Raw genomic sequence first — 23,949 nt, 5'->3', positions numbered from 1 at the left:
GATTTGAGGCCCTAAGCAAGGAAAAGGTTCCTCAAACCACCGGCTCGACAGAAAATCCTGCTTTGACGCCTTCCCCGTAAGACGGCAAGGACCGCAGAAAGACAGCGACCATCACCGCCACCGTCGTTTCTTCGGCTCCCCGCAGCGTTGCCCACAACTCCCTGGGGACAAGCAGGCTGGGCCACAGGCCGTCATCAACACAATTATACGAACCATAATTACAATCATCACAAGCAACGGAGGCATTAAAACAGCGTCGTGTTTAAGATGTGCCCGACGTGTAATTCCTTTCCGGCGGCAGTGTTCGCACGGCTCGGCCGAGATGGCACCCAACGATCCGAGCCGCGATTCTTCATGGCGATGGGGGGGGAAGGACGTTTTTTTTTTTTGAAGTAGAGTCTTCGTGTTTTGAACGCCGGGTAAACATCGCGCCGAGCGTTCCGTCTCGGGGGAATGAGCGGGACAGCGTGGGGGGATGATGGCGGGACACAGCGGGGTGGATCTTCACAATGGCCGACATTAACTAAAAGGCACGGGGGACGACAGGGGGGGTGGCACACGACACAAAAGCAAATAAAAGCGAACGTTAAAAATAAATCGCAGCAAAACTAAAACGGACAAAATCAACAATGGAAAGGAGATGGGGTGCAGACAAAAAACATGTAAAATTAAAGTGCAAGTTAAAAAATAATATGCGTGTGTGCTCAAAAATGAAACAATTTAAAAGTGCGAGGGACACGGGGAGAAATAACAGACAATGACAACGGTGGAGAACGGAATGACTGGCGGACAACGATGGATGGGAGTGGCGGTCGGAGCCTCTGACGTTCCTGCGCCCAACTCGAGCTGTGAGCGAGCAGCTTTGCCATCCGACGGACGGCCGGCCAGTCGGCCGGCCTTCTCCGATGCCCCGCTACCCACGCGCGCCAGCTCAGCGCCGCAACCAGGCTGCGCAAAACGTGCCCTCGTCCCCACGGCAAGCCGGTCCCCTAACCGAACCGATCCCGTGCGGTTCGTGAGAATAGCGCCACTGCGCGGAGGGCGAGGCCTCGTGGCTCACGGCACGAGGCCCGGCCCCTTGTGCCATAGGCCGAGACCCGGGCCGCTCCGAGCATGGCGGCGAACCGTCGGCGTTACTCGCTTTCCTCTTCGCCATCGACCGTTTCCGGGGAGGCCCCGGCGGGCGGTTCGGTCGACGTTCCGGCACGTGCCGGGACGTGAGCGGGGACGGCGGACCGGGCGACGATCGCCGACGAGAAAACCGACGCCAGCACGGAGGCGAGCGCGGAGGCCGACCCGGAGCCGTGCGGCGCCGGCTGGCCCGTCGCAAACCCCGACGAGGCCAGCACGGACGCCAGCACGGAGCCCGGGCCGGCAAAGATAGCCGGAAGCGACTGCTGCGGCCACGCCGCCGCCGACAACGGCGGCTCCGGAACCGTCGCCGAGAGCGACGGCGGCGGTTCCGGAGACGTCGACGCGGCCGGAACAGAAGCGGCCGTCGCGCCTTCCGGCTCGGGATCCGGCTCGGCCACGGCCGGATCCGAGGGCCGGGCCACGCCGGCCGGTGCGCACGGGGTCCCCAAGTCCGAGCCGGAATCCGTCTCGGACTCGCGCCCGGCCCAGCACTCCAGTGCCGACACCGAACCGTACGTGCACGCCGAACCCAGCTCCCCCGCCGACCCGGTCCACGCCGCGGCGGCGGCCGCCATGGCGGAGGCGCCGCGCTCCAGCGATGCTGACCTGGTCTTGGCGGCGGCGGCGGCATTGGGCGGCGGCGGGCGGGCCTGGCGCCGGAACGAGTCCTTGGTGGCCTGGGCCCGGCCAGAGGCGCGGGGAGAGCCGCGCAGGAATTGGTCGGCGAGGCCCGGTGGCTTCTTGGGCACGCGCTTGAGCAGACGGGACACCCACTGCTTCTGCTCGTCCGGCGTGGACGCCAGCAGCAGCAGCACCTTGGCGCAGGTTATGTCGAAGGTCACTGCGGCGTGGGAGGGAGCGGACAGTGGGGAGGGGCACGGGTGGGGAGAGAGAGAGACAGGGGAGAGATGCGTCCGTGGTGATATTGAAACACTAACGTTGATGCACCAGCTCTGACGGCTGCCAAACGTGCGCCATGCAGTGCTGCAAGGTCACCACCACCCCGGGGCGTCTCGGATCGCTTTGCGTGCGATAAGCGAGTCGCGTAACATCGCATCTCACACATTTGAAAGGACCCCCCCTCCCCCATGAATCGGACCTCTTGTGAATGGGATGACCGGTGATTGAGATGATCGGTGATCGGGATCACCGGGTGAGCGGGATTGACCGGCGTACGCGATCACCGGGAGAACGACTCCGTCGGTGTGGCACGCGCTGCGGCTCACCCTTGCAGAGCGGCACGACCTCCTCGCCGCGCTCCATGTGGTCGCGGTGGGCAGCGGAAGTGGCAGCGCTGGCACTCGAGCGCGGCGGGCGGCTTGAAGACGTTCCACAGCGGCTTGGCGCACGCCTCGCAGCCGGTGGGGAAGTGGTAGAGCGTGGGGATGAACTCGTGGCCGCGGTGCGGCAGGCAGGCTGCCGCCGGCGGCGGCGGCGGGGCGCCCGTCGACTCGGGGTCCTGGTCCTTGCGGCTCTCGCCCTCGTTCGCGTACAGGATCTGGGGAGAGGAGCGAGGGGAGAGCGAGAGGAGAGGGGGGGAGAGGGGGGGAGAGGGGGGAGGAGAGGGAGGGGAGAGGGGGGTAGGGGGAGGGTAGAGCGAGGGGAGAGGGAGGGGAGAGCGAGGGGAGAGGGAGTGGAGAGAGAGGGGAGAGGGGGGGGAGAGAGAGGGGAGAGGGAGTGGAGAGAGAGGGGAGAGGGAGTGGAGAGGGAGGGGAGAGGTGGGGGAGAGCGAGGGGGAGAGCGAGAGGAGAGGGGGGGAGAGGGGGGGGAGAGGGGGGGGGAGAGGGAGGTAGGGGGAGGGGGAGAGCGAGGGGAGAGGGAGTGGAGAGGGAGGGGAGAGGGGGGGAGAGCGAGGGGAGAGGGAGTGGAGAGGGAGGGGAGAGGGGGGGGAGAGCGAGGGGAGAGCGAGAGGAGAGGGGGGGAGAGGGGGGGAGAAGGGGGGGGAGATGGAGGGGAGAGGGAGGTAGGGGGAGGGGGAGAGCGAGGGGAGAGGGAGGGGAGAGCGAGGGGAGAGGGAGTGGAGAGGGGGGGAGAGGGGGGGAGAGGGGGGGGAGAGGGAGGGGAGAGGGAGGTAGGGGGAGGGGAGAGCGAGGGGAGAGCGAGGTGGTGATATCGACCGTCTTGGTGTTGCCTCTCTCGGCGGTGTGAAGCACAACCTGCAACGTACCACTCTGTGAACGCCGGTACTGGCAATAGGAGGGCCTTCATCCAGCAGTGGATTGATGATGACTGATTATGATGAGGATGATGCCCGTGGGTTTTTCCAAAGACGTGGTGGAGCAAAATGTTTACGAAGAGGCAAAGCGCAACAGCATCACGACCACCACCTGAAATATCTGCGGGATGTCCTTGGCGTCGGCCCTGTAAACGTCTCCTTGCGTGACCGCCCTCACGTGGAACAGTTTGCTGTGGACGCACACGCACGCACAGACACGATCACACGAGCGCACGCAATGCCCGATCGGCACTCAGCGCTCACCACCAGCAATGCACAATGGGAATTACGCAAACGTGTCCCGTGGCCCGGCGGTCGAGCGAGTTCAGCTCCCGCTTCAGGTGCCGAGTCCACCTCGCGCCTCACAGGGACAGCTGCCACTGGGGGTGCCCCCTTTCAAACGTGTTGTGAGGGCGCGCTCGCGATCAAAGCTGAAACTCGTGCTTGTGTTTATTATCGGAGCGGCGTTGCCGAGCGAGGTCAGGGAGCGAGGATGGAAGTCTGCGAGCGACTCACTCGAGGTCGATCACCATGCTGGGACTGGCGTGGACTCGGTCCTGCTCGTCGTTGTAGAAGAGGATCTTCTTGCTGCTGACCACCACAAACTGCGGCGGAGACAAACGGTGGGGTGACGCGCGGCGGGGTCGGGGGTCTGGGGGGACGCACGGCGACACGCACGCACGGGCGCAGAGGCCCAAACGGTTGCGCAGAAGCACAAAATGCGCGTGCAGACGCAAGGATTCTGACGCGCGGATATCGCTCGCAGACACGCGGACGCGGTCATCACAAGGGAGACAATGGCGGTCGTCTCCACCGTCACCGGGGTTGCATGCCGTGTGAGCGGCGCGTGGCGTAAACGGCGGTCACCTGCTTCTTCCAGCCGTAGCGCTTGATGTTGCTCTTGTTTGGCAGCGAAAGCCACCCTTCGAGGCGCGAGTCTGGAGGGCAGAGGTCGTCAAGGGTTGGGGACACGGGGGGGAGGGTACGGCATGGAGAGTCAGGGGTGGCAATAACGGCTCGCCTGCGCTGACGATTTCAAAGAAAGGTGAAACCGGGGCATCGTCGTACAGACGCATCATTGTCCTGCTGCTGACCACAACGATAGGGAAGACATCGGATGTGGAAAGCCCAGAGGGTGATGAAGGCAACGTTATTTTGGGGGGGGGGGAATTCAACGAAGCCGCGTGTTTTTTACAGAGTCGCAAGAGCGTCGACTCTGGCGCTCCGTCTGAACGGGCAGGTCTCCATCCACAAACGCCCCCTCCACCCCACTTCAGCTCCTCCAGCGTCCCGATCCTCTGCCTACCACTCGTCCCCTTCCCCCTCCGTCCTTCCATCCAACGTCCTCGTTCACCGACCCCGTGGCCTCGTATCGACTGCGTTCAACGCAGATCTTTCTCTCTAGCTCTGGTAAACTTCCATCGGCTTACAAGCACAACAACTTTAAATGTTATAGAGCGTCTCCCCGACAAACATGCCCATGTATACACAGGAATCGGGGAGGGGGGGGGGCGAATGCATTTCTACAGAAAACACAATTACAAGTACAGATGGAGCAAAAGAAAATAAGTTGGTTACGATGCAGAGATGGATTTAGCGGCACACAAAGAAGGTGCGCAGCAGCACTGTACGCAGGTTTCTGGGTGGATCGGTGGGTAGTTTGCTGGGTGGATTGGTGGGTAGTTTTCTGAGCAGGTAGGTGGGTAGTTTGCTGGGTGTGTAGGTGGGTAGTTTTCAGGGCAGGTAGGTGAGTAGTTTGCTGGGTAGGTAGGTGGGTACGTGGGTAGTTTTCTGGGCAGGTAGGTGGGTAGTTTGCTGGGTGGGTAGGTGGGTACGTGTATAGGTGGGTGGATAGCTTGGCTAGGCGGGTAGGTGTGTTGCTGGATAGACATGTGTGGGATAGGTCATCTGCAAAAAAACCACAGAGGCCACAGGCAGCCATAGAGTCAACAGCGCACAGCCGCCGCCACGCTACTCCCACGCACGGCAAATTCCAGCGGGTCGCCCGCCACCAGCGCGCCCGCCACCCCTGCCACGATCCTGTCCTGTGGCAGCCGGCCGCCCTACCTGACTAATAAATCACGAGGACAACGCTGGCCATTGTGAACGCAGCGTGAGAGCGAGTCTGGGAGGCAGCGTGCATCCAGGAGTACGAGTTTGGCAACTTGTTTGAAGAGTGGAGCACTTGGGGGGGGGGGGGTATTGGCGTGAAGCGTTGAAACCCGTATTTTTGAAAGGAATATTAAACACAAAAAGACGATAAGGTCGCTCGGAATCAAATTATAGACCTCTGTTCCATATCCCTGGGTATGCCCCACTGGCTCCGTCCACCGTCCTGAGACGCGCCCGCATTCGGACGCCCTGCGAGTCTACGCGGTAATTGTTGATAAAATAATTATATTAATTCAGTTCATCGGACTCCTGGACTTACAATAAAATCCGATACTTCGGAATAATTTTATGATGAAAGTGCAAAAATTGTTGCTTGCTCTTCAACATTGGCCGTATATTGGGTGGTTTAGGGTTAAAGTATTAAAAAAAAGTGGCAATGACATGACCAAAAACACATTAATTATGAATCGTAATATCGCTTGATTGAGCCGATGTATAAAGAGTGAAGAACATGCAGCTGCATTATGCGTCACAAAGCATCTCAAACGAAACGAGCGAGTGGGCGAGCGGGCGGGTCAACCGTTCAGCAGACCAGATCAAGCGGAGAACGAATTACAGCAGCGGGGCAGGGAGGGCTCTGACGCCGCAGACACAGGATGTGATGTGGCAACACGAGTGGGTAGTATGAAAAATAAGAATAGTCTCTGCCCTATCTGGCAATGAAACAGGAGTTGTGTTAAGACGTTCAAACACCAAACAAAAACCTTTTAGCAAGGACTCAACTCTGCATTAACCACACATACTTGTGGTGAGCATGCATGTAAACATGTGGCTCTGGTAATATTTGCATTGTCTTTTAAAATGATTGGCCTACACCAGAGACAGCAGCCTTCTTTATGGCCTTGCCTCACCTGTGTCAGACCAGAGAACGCCAAGAGGCGAACAACACAAAGACAATACGAGTATCGGAGCGTTTATAGCTCAGGTTGAGCAGCTGTATCCATGGAACAATCGGGTCGGTGGATACCGTCCGCTGGAAGTCGCACGAATCGGAAGCGCCGACCTTCGCGAGGGGAACACAAAAGCTGCCACCGAAGCGTTCACCTCTCCATGCAAAGCAGCACGGAGAGGTGCATGCTGGGAATGACACAGAGACAGGAAGAGGAGCACGTGCATGGGAGAACGCACGCAGGCCAGGGGACGGCACATTCGACTGCTAAGAAAAGTTCAGCGGCCTTGGACAGTGCGTGTCGCGAGAAGGCCGGTGGGTCGCGAGACGGCCGACGATGACCAGTGGCCCGAGACTAAACGACGGAACGGCAGCCCTAAGAGGCTACTCGCCCGAGAGGAGAGTGTACGTCCACCCGAGAGATGGAGCGATGAAATGGGGGTCGTGTGCCGGTGCCAGGTGAATCGCTGCATTGCAGGATTGTGAAGGACGTTGATGGCCTGGGAAGGATGTCATACAGCAGCGGACTGATCATGGCTGGTAGATGATGACAGTGGATAGACGACCCGCCACGCTTCTTGCTTTGTGCGGGACCAACAGTTTTCCCCATTGTGCACCAAGGCCTAAATATTTGTCTTCTTCGTGCCACGTGTCTTTTTAAACACTGAAGGGGTGTATATTTACACACGTGCACGCGCGTGCACGTGTGTGTGTGTGATGTCTTGTGGGGAGCGGTGGTGCAGCGGTTAACGCTACGCTGCGCAACGAACCTGAAGACCTGGGTTCGATTCCCGCTCACGGCCAACACCAGTGACGATTATTTGAACCGGTCAAGGGCCTCCCCTAGGTCGACTCAGCCTCAAATGAGTACCTGGTGCAATGTGTAAACATTGCCGCTAGGAGGACAAAGGCGGCCGGGCGTGGTGTTAGCCACCCGCCCCCTCGTGTGCCGTGCCGGCCTTTATAGGTGCTCGCTAACAACACTTGCCCCAACAGTCTGCTGAGGCTATACGGGGGAGCTTTGTCTTTTTTGTCTTTTTGACGACTCGTCTGACTCGGTCTCAGTTGCAAGTGCTGTTGCTGCTGACAATAGCATCACGGACAGACGGCTGTACACATACACACACGACGTACGTGCGCACGCACCCACGTACGTACTCCTGCTTCTGACAGACGGAAGACCCGGGTGGCTCTGAGGGTTCAGTGCGCCGCTCTCCCACCACTGAGATCCTCGGTTCGGATCGCCGGTGTTAACCGCTGCCCGTGATGAAAGCGGATTCTCAAGTGCAGCGAGTTGATGGTCTCAGCCCAGTCGCCGCAGGCTGCACCCCAATGTTGCTAAATTCAAACACTTGAGAATGATCGGACCGACCGCCATAGCGACAGACGTCACTCTCGGTGAACGAGAGGTCACTCGAAGAGATTTCAGAAGCGGTTCTGCGATGTCCGCTTTCCACTGCTGGTATCTCGCAGCACTCAGCCTGCACTAGGCCATCGCAGAGCAGAACAAAGTTGCACTCAGAAGGTCTCCGATCTCATCAGATAGCAAAAAGCTAAGCGGGCTTGAGAGCCTGGTTCGTACTTGAATGGGTGGCCATCAGAGTACTAACCTCATGCCTATGTGGTTGTGGTCGAACAACCCACAACCCTACTACTGACATGGCACGGGAGGGGGGGGCCTTCATCCAGCAGTTGATTGACAAAGGACTATAATTTATTGTTATTAGAAATTATGTCAACGTGCCGAGGTTTTGTGAAAAGCCTGTGTCAATAAACGCCACTTAAGAGAGAAGAACAGGCAGACGAGGAAGCACAATGTTATCGCTTATCAGACGGCAGGGCCTTTTCAAATCCTTCAGTAAATATTTCAAGAGGGCTCTCTCTCTCTGCAAGGCAACAGAGGTGGTGGTGGTGGCGGCACTGGACCCGAGTCGTCTCCGACTCCACCAAACAAACATTGCCCAAAGCTTTCCCAGCCACTGGGCGAGTGGTGAAGGTGAGAGGGAGGAAGGGCGGTGTGGGGGGTAACTGGGTGGTTGAGATGATAAGGAGGAGGAAGAGGCAGAGGAGATAAGGGACCAGATAATGCCGGAGTTAGCCAGAAGCCGGCGGCGGGATTTTCCCCCTGCACGCAACGTGTGGGTCAACGCGGAATACCGTTAGCGGCTAGCTGCGGGTAGAGTGGTGGTGCAGTGGTTAGCGCACTGCGCCATGAACCCAGCCGACACCTCCAGTATTTACTCCTGGTCACGGTTAACATCGGTGGCGAGTGATGTCTGAAACCGGTCCCCGTAGTCTTCTTGTTATTCACCCGCCCGCACAGGTGGTGAAGTATGGTCAAACAACCACCCAAGATCAAGACGACGTGGGGAGGCTTTTCATGCAGTGGTGGAGCGAGCGAGGGCTGAGAAATGTTATATTTCGATATATCCACGTGTGAAAGAAGGGGGTACACATTCAGCTCAAGTGATTCTTTTGCATAATCTAGAGATCAACTGTGCGTGTCTCTGTGTGTGATCAATTCCCAGCACACACACACACAGGGTCACGGGGACGAAAATGTTTAATCTTAAATGGCAGCTGAAGACAGCGAGACAGCAGCAGCAGCAGCAGCAGGAGTCCTTTTGGTTGTTAAACGAGCAGAAAAATTAGGAATGAAATAAAAGTGGGCAAACGAGAAAATCGAGGGCGGCTTCAGTTTCCGGGGGAAAGTGTTCATGGAAGCCCTCTGGCTTTGTCAAACGAATACCGAAAAATCCAGCGATGTTTGTTTAACAGGCCTGAGACAATGCCGATGAGAACCCATGAAGCCGAAACTGGTCATGTATGTTTGTTGAACTTCTTTCGCGACCGTGCTAATTGGAGGTGCAGGTCTGAAAATGATGATTATTACTCTTTGGTATTTTTCGGTAAAGTCACGTAGGTTAAAATAAAATAAATGAAAACAACTAAATTTAATCACGACGTTTCAGAGGCAACACAAGCTTACGTCTTCCACCTGAAGATTTAATTTAGTTGTTTTCACTTATTTAATTTTATTTTTTACCTACGTGACTTGACCGAAAAAACCAGAGTATAAATCCTTGCAGTCACGAAAGCTTAAAATCTAGAATTATGATTATTGTTATATGCTCAGCTCCGGCCCTCTCGACCATACGGCGTCCCACGACCACCGCTCGTCAGCTGCGTGCAGCCGAGCGGCGGTGGCTACGCTGCACGTGCCTGCCTCTAACCCACAGCACTGGGGCCTGATTGGCGCGTGCCAACGTACGATCGGAAATCACGACAAGGTCGCGACGAGGGACTGGAGTTGAGAAGCCCAGGTGGAGTTGGTGCAGAATCGAGTTCGTGATGATATTGCAAGCGATGCAGAACGATGCCCCCAACGCCCCGACCCCCCCTCCCGCACTCCGCCCCCCACCCCGGCCAGGGGGAGGGCGATGATGATAATGAGAAGGAGGATTCTATGGTGGAGGATGAGCAGGGAGAAGGAGGATGGCGAGGGGGAGCTAAAGGAGGAGAGATGAGCAGGATGATGGAGGGCGACGTTGACAACGATGACGACGTTGACGACGATGATGATGTTGACGACGATGACGACGATGAGGCGTGGTGGCGCATGCGACCCCCCCAAGGCCCCTCACCGTCGGCGAGGCCGTGCACAAGCGTCCACGCGGGGTCGGCGTGCGGCACCAGCGCCCCGGTGGCGTCCGTGCCAGCGCTGTGCTGGGCGGCGCGCAGCTGCTCCATGTCGCTGTCGCGGCTGTCCAGAGCCATCTGCAGCTCCAGCACCTTCTGGCTCTCCTCCAGCATTTGCTGTGCAGGGCAGCATGCCATGGGGGGGGGGGGCACGTGGGGAGTGGGGGGGGGGGCACCGGTCAAACATCACGAATCGCCATCATCGCAATCATCGCCATCCTCGCAATCATCGCCGTCGTGGGGTCAACTGATAGCTCACTGCGGCCGGGTGGCTCAGAGGTCAGATGGTTGAGCTGGTTACCACTGAGATCCTGGGTTCGAATCCAGCCACGGGCCTGGGATTATTAAACGGGGTACTCAAGGGTAGTGGGGTTGACGGTCTCTCCCTGGCCCCTCAATGCTTGACATCCGCAGGCATGCAGAGAGACTCACAGACTTCCACATCAAAGATCCCCCGGCAAACCTTAACAGACGGATGGGGCAAGTGCTGTCAGCAAACACCTACGAAGGTCGGAACGGCGCACGAGGCAGTGGGCGTGGCCAGCAGCCGCCTTTGCCGAGCGGCGATGTTTACTCACCGCACCGGCTTCAATTCCAGCGCTGAGAATTCGAAATCTCGGTTTGACTCAAATGCCATGGAAGTGACTCCCTGTGGCAGGGCGGCTTAGTGCTGCCCTCTACTGCATTGACCGGAGGTCACTTGCAGGGTTCTCGGAGGGAGCTCTGTGATATCCGCCTCCGCGGACCGTTCTCGAACACCATTCCGAATGTGATTCCTCGACATCGTGACCATGCGACTTCGATCGGCATAGAATTGGGGAAACATAGAAAAAAAACATTGCTGCTTTCAAGGCGACAGCGAGAGAGACTCGGCCAACATTAGGGCATGATCACAATCAGAATCTCTATTTATACTGCAGGAGGAATCCGGTGGTGGAGGTGGTGGAGGTGGGAAGGGGTTCCAAAACGTCCGAGCCTCCCACAAATTTGCCATCAAGCCACCGCAGCGACGACGACCGGCACGCGCACACACACCACACACACACACCACACACACACACACGCACACACACCACACACACACACCACACACACACACCACACACACACCACACAGACACACACTACCCACACACCACACACACACACTACCCACACACCACACACACACACACTACACACACACCACACACACACACACCACACACACACACACCACACACACACACACGCACACACACCACACACACACACGCACACACACCACACACACACACCACACACACACCACACACACACACCACACACACACACACCACACACACACACCTCACCACACACAATCACAACACACACACCACACACAATCACAACACACACACACCACACACACACACCACACACACACCACACACACACCACACGCACACACCACACACACACACACCACACACAGGCGGATGCGGAGAAAGACCCACGTTCTGCATGTCGTTGACCTCGCGCTGGTACTTGGCCTCCATCTGCCCGTACTTGTCGCGCTCCTGGTTCAGCTCCAGCTGCAGCTTGCGGTTTTCCTTTTCCTTGCGCTTCAGGTCGGTGGCGCTCGCCTGACGTCGGTCCATCTTCATGTCCTTGCGGTTCATCACCTCCGCCAGCTTGTTCACGGCCTGCCGGGCGCGCCCGCACGCACGCATCCAACGGTACGACAGGGCCCAACGTCAGTCTGTAGGTCCCTATGAGAGTCTACGGGTCCCTGTGCACGTCCATAGGTTTCTACATAAGTCTACGGGGAACTATGCGAGTCAGTGCACGCACACGCATGGACACGCAAACACGCAAACGCATGAACACACGGACGCATAGGCGTGCGCGCACACGCACGCCAGCGCACCTGAGTCTTGAGCGTTTTCTCCACCTGCAGCTGCTTCTCCACCTGAGCCTTGACGATGGACAGAGTCGCATGCTCCTTCTTCAGGCTGTCGAGCTCTGCTTGCCACACACATACGTGACACATGCATGACGCGCAATGATACACGTGTACGTATGAATGTATGTTGAACTTTTTTCGCGCCGTAAGTAGCTAACCGTGCGAATCGGAGGTGCTAACATGGCGCATACCGACACATGCATGACACACACATGACGCACATGGTACGCACACGACAGCCACGCGCTGAGCCGGCGCCAACAAATGCCCAAGCGCTGCGGTCCTCTACATATTAAGGTGTTATCGGTGAATTCATGAGCATTTTTTACCGGAGCACCCAGACAAAACCCCACTCGTGCGAGGGGGCAACACCCTATACCGCCTTCTCCTGGCGAGCCAGGGTAGCGGGCCCCTTCTCGACTCCCACTGGAAGAAGGGGAGTTTCAGAACACCCGTGTGTGTGTGTGCGGCGATCCGCCAACCCCTCGCTGCTGTCTCCACAACGCTGGATCGCAGCAGTCATGTGCAGCGTGGTTGCCACCATCGCAGGCCGGCTAAGGGTCGCTTGCGTGCGTGTGTGCGTGCGAGCGTGTATGCGTGTGTGCGTGCGTGCGAGCGTGTGTGCGTGTGTGCGTGCGTGCGTGCGTGCGAGCGTGTGTGCGTGTGTGCGTGCAAGCGAAGTTTTTTCTGCAGTGAGGTGCCCACCTTCTTGCATCGCGGTGAACTTCTGCGTCAGTTCCTCCTTCTCGGCCGTCAGAGCAGCGATGTCGTCCGTCAGCTTCTTGTTGGCCTCTGCGAGCTACAGAGCAGCCACAGGGGTCATCGATATCGCTTATAACATTAAAATTAATTAATAATCATCTTCTTCATTTATACGGTGTTTGCTTAAATGCATCGACAACTCAAAGCGCCTTGCACCGCATCTCGTCTTCAATTATTTGAAGGGCACCTTCCTAGTGGCAGCCATCCCAGAATCGTCACCAATAATTACCCAAGTTCTGCGGTCCGATATTGAAATGTTGGGCCAACTCCATCAACGTGTGTTTTTGTACACAAAGATCCCCCGTGTAGCCTTAACAGACTGTTGGGGCAAGTGCTGTTAGCAGGTTCCTAAGAAGGCTGGCACAGCACACTAGGGGGTGGGTGGCCAGCACCACGCCCGGCCGCCTTTGTCTCCCCGGTTGGCGATGTTTACACACCGCATAAGGTACTCATTTGAGGCTGAGTAGACCTAGGGCAGGCCCAGGACCGATTCAGATAATTGTCACTGGTACCAATTGTGAGCGGGAATCGCATGTGTGTGCGTGGGTGTGTCACTGTGCGTACGTGTCACCGTGCGTGTCACTGTGCGTGTGTATCACCGTGCGTGTGTATCACCGTGCGTGCGTTCGACTCACGGCGGAGCGCTGTGCCTCAAGGTCCCCGGTGTCGGTGCGGTGCCGCGTCACCAGCTCCTTCAACTCCAGCTCCTTCATGGTCTTCTCCTTCTCCAGGTCCGAGTACTGCTCCTCCGCGATGGAGCGCGCCAGCTGCTCCGAGTCCGCCTTGGTCAGCGTCAGCTCCAGCTGAGCCGCCAGAGAGTCCCTGCCACCGCCGCCACCGACAAAACAACAAACAGCAACAATCAACACAAAACTGCTTTTTAAAATCCTTTATATTAAGTTCACTTGCTTGCTTGCTTGCGCGCTTACGACCGTGCAAATCTTTCGGTCGTTTTTTAACCCACTTCCCGTGATCCAATCGAGCTGACATTTTGCACACAGACTCGTTGTGCGTGACAATTTATTTTCGTGAAAATTTTTTTCCAAAAATTTCCACTTTTTACGAAAAAAAATGTCATATTTTATTTAAAATACCAATGTGATAAAAATAAAACCCTTACTCAACAAAAACAGAAATGAATAATAAAATAAAACCGATGCCATGCATATAAAGGATTTATAGTGAAAAACTTTGTTTTTACGGGTTAATTTTTGTGTTTTATTTTGTTGGCCTTCCCCCGCATCTCCAATTAGCGCGGTGGGCTACGTACGGTGCGAAAGAAGTTCAACCTACGTACATACATAGAACTAGAATAACATCGTCATACATTAAATTCCAACGGTTAACATCAGGATTCAATCTGATTGCTTGTTCCTGGGAGGTCATGACACCGACTGAAAGAAGCTGGGTCAGGTGACGCGGTGGTTCCGACTTCCTGGGTCCTGACCTGGCGATGCCTAAATGCAGTTTCAAGCGACAAGTCGCGTATCGAACTGTAAAGTTAAGGTGAGAATTATTTTATTATGTTGATTTTTAATATTTTATTATTTCCCTTCTACGTGACTTTACCGAAATAACCAAGAAGATGAATCCCTGCAGTCACGAAAGCTTTAAATCGAAAGTTAAGGTTAATTATGAATAACAACAATACAAAAAGCAGAAAAGTTGTACAAAACAAGCTGTCCAGCCAGTCCACAAAGAGAGCCTCCAATTAAAGCAAAAACTAAAACTGTTGGCGTGAAGTGAGGCATGGCGATGGTGGTGAAATGGTGCGAGTGACGGTGTTGATGGCGACGTTGCAGTGCGAGCAACGTGCTTGCGGACGTAACGGCAAAGCGCTCAACCTCCGGCCGGGTCTGTCCGGTGTCGGGCGACCCAGGAAATATTCCCGCGCACCCCGGCACACCACGTCCAGCATACACCTCTCTCGCTGTGGCTGGCTACGAGTCACGTGTCACGTACCACCCTTGCTCCGCACTCGCCCAGCAAAACCGGAGAATACTTCAGCGAGGAACGGATCCCCGGGGTGAGGTTCACGGTGACGGTGAGGGTCACGGTGACGGTGAGTTTCACGGTGACGGTGAGTTTCACGGTGACGGTGAGGGTCACGGTGACGGTGAGGTTCACGGTGAGGGTCACGGTGACGGTGAGTTTCACGGTGACGGTGAGGTTCACGGTGAAGTTCGAGTCTCACCGCTCGTCGCGCAGCTCCTGCTCCTGCGTCTGGAGCTCCTTGCACGCTCTCAGCCTCTCCTCGGCATCCTCCTTCAGCTCCCGCACCTGCGTCTTGTACAGCGTCTGCGTGCCCACAGGAGGGCGGAGAGCGGACGGACAGCGGCCGGTCAGACCCTCGACGGCGCTCGCGGCGAACGGGGTGATGGTGGGCGAGTTCATTTGCGGAATAACCGGAGGTCACCCGGGGGGGGGGGGGGGGGTTAAAGTTCAAGCCAAGTTCCCGGCAGCCTCTGGCCGCCCGGGTGTATGTTGTCGCAGATCGGTGGAACTCCCCCGTCCCCCCCCCCCCCCCGAGGTCTCACAACAACAACAACAACCCGGCTCAATTCAAGAAACGCTTCTCTACTGCAACTTCAAAGGTGCTGCTTGTTGCTGGGCCCTGTGCTCAGCACCACTGATAATACAACAACAAAATACAAAAATAAAACCCGAAAGGGAATCGAACCCGGACGCTTAAAGCTTTGTGGCGGCGGCGACTCACGGAGAAGTAGTGCTCAGCCTCCAGCTGCTCCTGCAGCTCCCGCATCTGCCCCTCGTTGTCCTGCTTCTCCCTGCGCACGCGCACGGACGGACACAGTCATCGTTGCGTCGTCATCATCACATCAGCGTCACAATCGTCACATCACCACATTATCGTCGTCATCATATCGTCGTCGTTATCACCATCATCGTCGTCATCATCACATCATTGTCATCAGCATCACCATCATCACATCATCCTCGTTGTCATCATCACATCATCGTCATCATCATCACCATCATCTCATCATCCTCGTTGTCATCATCATCAAATCATCGTGGTCGTCATCATCACCATCATCACATCATCCTCGTTGTCATCATCATCAAATCATCGTCATCATCATCACCATCATCACATCATCATCGTTGTCATCATCATCAAATCATTGTCGTCATCATCATCACATCATCGTCACATCATCGTCATCAAATCATCATCACTGTCACCATCGCCACGCTCGTGCGTGAGTGATGCACCTGCGCATGTGAGCGAGCTGCTTCTCCAGAGCGATGCGCGCTTCCTGCAGCGCGTTCATCTCCTGCTTCAGCTGCTTCTCGCTCGTGCGCAGCGCCGTCGCCTGCTGCGCCTGCTGCTTCAGGTCGCCCTGCGTCAGCTGCCTCCGCTGCGCCTCCTGCTCCACCTTCAGCGACAGCGTCTTCACCTGGGGGGGCGGCCGGGGGTGAGGGGGGAGAGACGGGGGGGGGGGGTCGGTGGGTGGGTCAGTGGTTTGGTGGGTCGTTGGGTGGGTGGGTGGTTGGGTGGGTGGTTGGGTCGGTGGGTGGGTGGGTCGTTGGGTGGGTGGGTGGTTGGGTGGGTGGGTGGATCAGTGGTTTGGTGGGTCGTTGGGTGGGTGGGTGGTTGGGTCGGTGGGTGGGTGGGTCGGTTGGTCGGTGGGTGGGTGGTCTGGTAGGTGGGTCAGTGTCAGTGCGTCGGTGGGTGGGTGGCTAGGTCTGTGAGCCGGTGGGTCGGTGCGTGGCTGGTTGCGCAAGTGGTTAGGTCGGTGGGTCAGCGGGCGGGTGGCCCGGCTGGGGAGGGGGCTCACCTGCTCCTCCAGCGCCTCCCGGCTGAGGCCGAGCTGCGTCGCTTTGTGCCGCGCCTGTCGCACGTCGCACTCGGCCTCGTGCAGGCGCCTCTCCAGCGCGACGGCGTGCGCCTCGGCGCGCTGGCGCCACGACCGCTCCTCCGCCACCATCTTCTCCGTCTCTGCTCGCGACGAGCGCACGCAGGGCGGTGACGCGGCCCGACGGGGGTCGCGGTCAACGTGGGGCGTCGCGGGTCGAGCCCGGCCCCTCGTGTGCGCTCATGCCGCACGTGCCGCCGCTCGCCAAACACCAGCACTCACCACTTACCACTCAAAAGACACTCACCACTCCCCAGACACTCACCACCACTCACCACTCACCACTCCCCAGACACTCACCACTCCCCAGACACTCACCACTCCCCAGACACTCACCACTCCCCAGACACTCACCACCACTCACCACTCCCCAGACACTCACCACTCCCCAGACACTCACCAATCACCAGACACTCACCACTCACCACTCACCAGACACTCACCACTCCCCAGACACTCACCACCACTCACCACTCCCCAGACACTCACCACTCCCCAGACACTCACCACTCACCACTCACCAGACACTCACCACTCCCCAGACACTCACCACCACTCACCAATCAGCACTCTCCAGACACTCACCACTCCCAAGACACTCACCACCACTCACCACTCACCAGACACTCACTACTCCCCAGACACTCACCACCACTCACCACTCACCAGACACTCACCACTCCCCAGACACTCACCACTCACCAGACACTCACTACTCACCACTCACCAGACACTCACCACTCCCCAGACACTCACCACTCACCAGACACTCACCACTCACCAGACACTCACCACTCCCCAGACACTCACCACTCCCCAGACACTCACCACTCACCACTCACCACCACTCACCACTGCTCACCGAGCGCCGCCACTCACCGCGCACGGCTTGTGACTTGGCACCCTCGATGGATGTGTGCTTGTCGTCGAGCCGCGCCATCGTGGCTCGGTGCGCCGCCACCTCGTGCTCCAGGCTCTGCTGGGCGGCGCGCAGCTTGTAGCTCAGCTCGATCTCCGCGCCGTTCTTCTCCTGCGGTGGGAGGAGGGGTCACGGGGTCACCGAGTTGTTACAGAGCGGCCCCCTCACCCCGAGTCTCTCATCGCCCCCCCGTTCAGATTTGGCTGGCCGGCGTCAGGGGGCGGAAGTTTGCGACGGCTGAGCTTGCAACGTTGCGAATCGCGAGTTAAGCGCGGCGTGATGAAACCGCGTTCTAATGTGGAGCGAGCTGAATTGCAGATTTGAACCCAGGTCTCAAGTCGGTGGGGCTGGTTCAGCACTCCGACCCCCAGAACAACCCGGGCACCTCATCCCCCCAAAGATACAGCCGATATAGATGGGGAGGGCTGACAGAAATATCTATTTTTCCACTGCACATCCGAGCCGTGCCGAGCTAGCCCGGCACGGCTCTCGAGGCGCCAATGCTGGTTTTCCACTGCACATCCGAGCCGTGCTGCTGACGTCGCGCGCAACGGCAGGCAGCGAGAGACGCGTGCAGACGATTGCCGTGACGATGCCTTCGCAGACGTCGCGCGCTCGTTCAACGCATTATTAGTGTCGCCCCCTGGCCCTGCCTTGGCCCCGAGCCAGATTACAGGCGTCTTGCGAGGCAAGCAGCGCATCACGGCCTGGTTCCGGCTCGGCACGGGTAACGGCCAGTGGAAAACCACCCGTGCCCCGTGAGGGCCCCCGCGCTGGCACGGCTCGGGTGTGCCAGTGGAAAAGGGTTAAGAGACAGAGTTGAGGCGGGGGGGGGGTGATGAGAGGCAGGTCGGGGAGTGCGCTGACCTTCTCCAGGTCAATGAGTCGCTCCTGGAGATGCCGGCTCTCCGTCTCGGCCTTCGTCAGGCTGAGCTTCAGGCCCCGAGCCTCCTCCTCCAGCGCGGACACGCGACCTGGGGACACCACACGGACACACAAACGCATGGACACACGCATGTACACAGATAGAAAGATTCCCCGAATATCCTACAACAAACTCTTGGGGCATTTTCTTGTCCATGGACCCACCCACCCACTCACCCACCCACCCACTCACCCACCCACCCACCCACTCACCCACTCACCCACCCATCCACCCACTCACCCATCCACCCAATCACCCACTCACCCACCCACCCACTCACCCACCTACTCACCTACCCACTCACTCACCCACCCACCCACCCAACCACTCACCCACGCACTCACTCACCCACCCACCCAACCCCACTCACCCACCCAACCACTCACCCACCCACCCACTCACCCACCCACCCAACCACTCACCCACCCACCCGCTCACGCAAGAGATAAATGAAGCACTGAAGGCACTGAAGGCACATGGTTGAGCAGCACGGAGACTTGAAAGCAAAGAGAGATGGGAGCCGTCGTTGGTTATTGAGTGGTTTGTTGGGTGGTTGACCGGTTGAGTGATTGGGTGGTTGAGTGATTTGGTGATTGGGTGGGTTGAGTGGTTGAGTGGCTGGGTGGTTGAGTGGTTGGGCGTTTGCGTGGCTGGGTGGTTAAGTGGCTGGGTGGTTGGGCGTTTACGTGGCTAAGTGGTTGAGTGGTTGGGCGTTTGCGTGGCGAGTGGTTGAGTGGCTGGGCGATTGAGTGGCTGGCGCCGCCCGTCCGCACCTTGTGCCTCTGTGAACGCCTCGTGCCCGGTGGTGCGGTCCCTCCGCTCGGCCTCCAGCGCCGACTGCAGCGAGATGCGCTCCTTCTCCAGCGCCAGCTTGATGCCCTCCAGGCCTCGGGCCTTCTCCTGAAGCTCCGAGTGCGCGGCCTCCAGGGCGGCGAGCGAGCGCGCCGAGTCGGCCTGCGCCTTGCGGTGCCGCGCCGAGCCCTCCCCCTCCGCCTTGAGCAGGGACGTCACCTCCTCCAGCTGCGGGGAGACGTGCGGGGACGCGGGGACACGGAGACACGGGGACGCGGGGACGCGGGGACGCGGAGACACGGGGACACGGGGACACGGGGACACGGGGACACGGTTACACAGAGACACCGAGACGAGCTAACCCCTCCAACCTCCGCCTTGAGCAGGGACGACATCTCCTCCAGCTACATGGGGACATGCGGGGACGCGGAGACACGCAGACCTCTCCACCCCCGCCCTGAGCAGCGACAAGACCTCTCTCCTTCAGCGGTGGGCGGGCAAGAGAGGTCAAGAGGTCACAAGAGGAGATGGGGGGGGTGAGTGTGAGCGAGGGCGAGCACCCCACCTGCTTCTGCAGCTGGACGGCCCTCTCGCTGGACGCCTGCGAGCTCTGGTTCCGCTTGCGAGTCTCCTCCAGCTGCTCTTTGAGCGACAGCACTGCAAGGACGGCACAGCAGTAGCAGCAGCAGCAGCAGCAGCAGCAGTGTCGCAGACTTCAACCGCGGACGGACGAACAAAAACAGCAGCCGCCGTTCCCTATTAAGTGAAGTTTTTTTTCTTTTCTTGGGTTAGACGGCATAAGTACGTCGTACTCGACTTGTGGATGTTGTGGGTTTACTCTCCAACACACCGTTGTGCTGAAGTAGAAAGTAATTGTCAAGTTTAGTTTACGTGACAAACCTTACTAATTGGCTGCGTCGGGTGGTGACGGGTTTATATTGACGCGATCTATGTATGTATGTAGAACTTATTTCGCACCATATGTAGCCAACCGTGCTAATATAACCCAAAAAAAAAACCTTTTATTATCAGTAGATTGCGTGTTTATTATTTTATCTCGTGGGTCGCTCATTGCTAGGCCCGGAATGCACGACTCTCACGCGTCTCCCGTCAGCTCGCCCATCCGCTGGTCCGTTTCTCCTGGGGTCAACGTCAAGGTCAACTGTGACTGCCTAAGTGCGGCGGTGGGGCGTGGCGGTGGCGGTGGGGCGTGTGGTGGCGGTGGGGCGTGGTGGTGGGGCGTGGCGGTGGGGCGTGCGGTGGCGCTCGCGGACCTTCGGCCTCCTGGGCGCGCCTCCTCTCCGACTCCTGCTCTGCACGGCGCTGCCCGTCCGCCGCCCGGTGCTGCAGCAGCGCCCTGTCCCGCTCCAGCTGGCGCAGAGCCGCCTCCAGGGCCTTGCGCCCCTCCACCTGCGCAAAGACGGAGATCCCCCACCACCACCCCCCCGTGCAGCCTTAGCACGCTGTTGGGGAAAGTGTCGCGCGTATGAAGGCGAGTAGCACCTACGGAGGCCGGCGCGGCACACGAGGGGAGGGGGACGTGGCCAGCCTTCGTCACCCTCGTGGCAATGTTTTATACGCATCGCACCGGGTACTCATTTGAGGCCGAGTCGACCTAGGAGAGTCCCAGGACTGGTTCATATAATGGTCACCCGGTGTTGGCGGTGAATCGGACTCGGGTCGCTGGATTCGTCGCGCGCCGCGCAGACCGCTACACGCACACACATGCGCACGCACGCACCCACCCCGCGCGTGCACGAACGCACGAAGTGATCGTGCGTGGCCCAACCGCCCCCCACCACCACCACCACCACCCCTCACCTCCGTGTCCCACTCGGTGATGAGTTTCTCCAGGCGCACGTTGGTCGACCTGCACACGGGCGCACAGAGCAGCGGCAGAGATAGTCGCTCGCACAGCAGCGACGGCGGCAGAGTTCAGTACCATTGGTTCTGCCGGGGGAACAAACACCTCATTCATCCTGGACAAATGTTCGCGGGCGATCAAACCACTCTCAGACACTGGTAGCAGGCGCCCCCCCCACCTGAATTTCTGCTCCGTCTCATCCTTGGCCTGCATCTCCGCGTGCAGCTGCTCCTTCAGCTGGAGAACTTCCAGCTGCAGGGCCTCCACCTGGTGGATGCAGGATGGACGATGGTGGGGGGAGGGAGGGTGAGAGGGGAGGGTGAGAGGGGAGGGGAGGGGAGGGGAGGGGAGGGAGGGGAGGGAGGGAGGGGAAGAAGACAGGGGTGGATCGCGCCTCTAAGTTGAGGAGACACTGTGTGGGTGTTTCAGCAAAATTAGCTAAATAAATAAAATAATTTCTTGAGTATTTTGCTGCTGTAAATGTCCACATGATAAGCCACTTCGGTGAGCTATCATTTGTGGCCAGGTCTCTTTTGAAATAAGTAAATAGCTCAGTGGGCTTTAGCTGGTAAGATAAGTAGTTTAGTTTTCTTTGAATATTTTTTGCAAGTGATGTGTTTACCTTTCCTATACTTTGCACTCCTATCGTGTTTTTTGTACCGTTTGTTGTTGTAACTTCGTGACCAGCCCCTACTGGACACGTGTATATAGCTCATCGGTCCCTCCAGCGTAAAGAAATAAAATCAACATTCTGGTTGTGACTCGGCGATTCAAGGTGGTTGCTGCTGCGATGGCACGAAAGCCACGGCACCGCCCTCACCTGCTCCTTGGTCTGCTTGCGACGTGACGGCGGCGGCGACGGGGTCGGCAGCGTCGGAACACAAACGCAGGAAGAAAGAATAATTAGACGGCACGGAAGCACGGAGGTGGTGGTGGTGGTGGTGGCGAGTCGCGAGTCGGTCACGATCGGGTGGGTCGGTCACGGGCCCGTGACCAAATCACGCGGAACGCGCCCAACCTCGACACATCTCGGATGCCAAGCAAAGGTCAGCGGCGCAGGAGGCAGGGCCAAGTGCTGTTATGCGAGCACCTACGAAGGCCGGCACGGCGCACGAGGGGGTGGGTGGTCTGCACCGCGCCTGGCCGCCTTTGTCTCCCCAATGGCGACGTTTACACCCCGCACCAGGTACTCATTTGAGGCCGAGTCGACTTAGGAGAGGAGCAGCCGCGGATCAGATAACGGTCACTGGTGTTGACCGTGAGCGGGAATCGAACTCGGGCCACCGGGTTCGCAGCGCAGCGGGTGGTATACTGGACGTGGTGGGCCGTGTAGGGAAATATTTTTTGCGGGTGGCCGACCCGGACAGACCCGTCCGTTTCGACGCCGCTTTTGTTGAAATCACATCCTCGTCGCTCGGCGTTCCCGTCAACGGAAGCGAAGGCCGTCCCCCCGTTCCAGCTACGGCTCAACGACGACGACAACACCGGACAGATCTCCCACGAGGGTCCGGGTTGTACCACGCCATGCCCCACGTTTCGGGCCTGGGTTCGATTTCTGGCTCGGGCACTTTCGCTGCGTGAGGGTTTGTATGACCTGCCTCTATCCTGCAATGTGAGCGAGTGCAATTTCTACGTACGTGTGTTGAACTTCTTTCGCACGGTACGTAGCAAATCGTGCAAATATTGGTAGGTGTTAGTGTGTGCGTGTGAGAGTGTGGAGCTGATACGTTCTCCCCCCTGTTCTGCATGGTTTCCTCCGAAAGATAAACAAACGCACACGTGCAACGGAACTGATGTGGGCTAAAACATCTACATGCTGAAAAATGACACTGCAATTTACTCAATTGGGATCGTGCACGGCAGCAATCATCAGCACAGGGTGGCACAAGGGCAGAGCACTCGCCTGGTTGTCTCCTCCTCGAGTCGTTGTGCCACCTCCTCGTCCACACGGTGTGTCCACCTCGTCGGTTTCCAGCAGCCTGCAGTCGTCGCCGACACGACCAACGACAAGTCCACCGACACGACCGGCGACACGACCCGATGATCCGGGTTGCGCATTAAACGGTGAAAGTAACTTCACACGCGCGCCGCTTTAACTATCGCTGCTCCTCACTCACCTAGGGTCGGCTGACACGGCGCCGACAAAAGCCGATTACCTTCTTTAAAAAAATATGATTACTTTAACAAGTAATCATATTACTTTGACTCGCAATAAAAACCGACGGCGTGCTTAGCGTCTACACTCCCGCTCGGTCTCGCTAAACTCACGTGTGGTCTACATCCTCACGGACGCGAGTTTTACATCATCCCCAATTTTGTCTTATCCGGCCCAAGTCTTCGTGCCAATATTTATCCCGAATGCTCGAGAATTTCCTATTTAAGTGGGAGACTTAAAAAACCAGACAAACTTTCGACGAGACGAAGCGACGAATATCGGCTAGTGCTAGAATGGATTGTTACATCGCAGGATCGTGAGGCTTGGGGGAGGCCATCATCTAGCAACGGATAGACCACGGCTGGTGGTGATGACGAGCGGTAGAAAGCGGTCGGCGTACCGGTAGGTGCTGTGGTACGTGAAGCCGATGAAGGGAAGCTGGTTGCCCAGGAAGGCCTTGGGCACGGAGAAGGCCTCCTCCTCGGCCTTCTCCTGCTCGGAGACGTCGTCGAAGCAGCTGGCGTCCGCATCGCTCGCCAGCTCGGGCACCACGGGGGCCACGGCTACGCGGGGAGACACCCCGGGGACAAGGGGCGGCACGGGAAGACGGAGAGCGTT

General features: G+C 57.9%; 1 protein-coding gene across 1 annotated transcript in view; it reads right to left on the bottom strand.

Annotated features, from left to right (window-relative positions):
* Positions 1-377: 377 nt before the first annotated feature.
* LOC144725025 (rho-associated protein kinase 2-like) overlaps positions 378-23,949 on the bottom strand; it is a 55,427-nt gene continuing 31,855 nt past the window's right edge. The window contains 26 exon segments of the mRNA XM_078604461.1: positions 378-523; positions 1,741-1,975; positions 2,361-2,409; positions 2,411-2,632; positions 3,462-3,540; positions 3,866-3,954; positions 4,217-4,287; positions 10,055-10,226; positions 11,588-11,776; positions 12,001-12,095; positions 12,742-12,835; positions 13,434-13,620; positions 14,993-15,096; positions 15,515-15,584; positions 16,033-16,217; positions 16,599-16,759; positions 17,556-17,706; positions 18,463-18,569; positions 19,294-19,540; positions 19,878-19,969; positions 20,587-20,722; positions 21,134-21,182; positions 21,355-21,443; positions 21,997-22,008; positions 23,080-23,155; positions 23,732-23,894. Of these exon segments, the coding sequence (XP_078460587.1) occupies positions 520-523; positions 1,741-1,975; positions 2,361-2,409; positions 2,411-2,632; positions 3,462-3,540; positions 3,866-3,954; positions 4,217-4,287; positions 10,055-10,226; positions 11,588-11,776; positions 12,001-12,095; positions 12,742-12,835; positions 13,434-13,620; positions 14,993-15,096; positions 15,515-15,584; positions 16,033-16,217; positions 16,599-16,759; positions 17,556-17,706; positions 18,463-18,569; positions 19,294-19,540; positions 19,878-19,969; positions 20,587-20,722; positions 21,134-21,182; positions 21,355-21,443; positions 21,997-22,008; positions 23,080-23,155; positions 23,732-23,894 (3,128 nt within the window). The 3' untranslated portion in view covers positions 378-519.

This window comes from Lampetra planeri, chromosome 22 (genome assembly GCF_965212315.1).
Source record: "Lampetra planeri chromosome 22, kcLamPlan1.2.h2, whole genome shotgun sequence".
NCBI classification, from domain to species: domain Eukaryota; kingdom Metazoa; phylum Chordata; class Hyperoartia; order Petromyzontiformes; family Petromyzontidae; genus Lampetra; species Lampetra planeri.
This window is presented reverse-complemented; position numbering and strand designations above follow the sequence as displayed.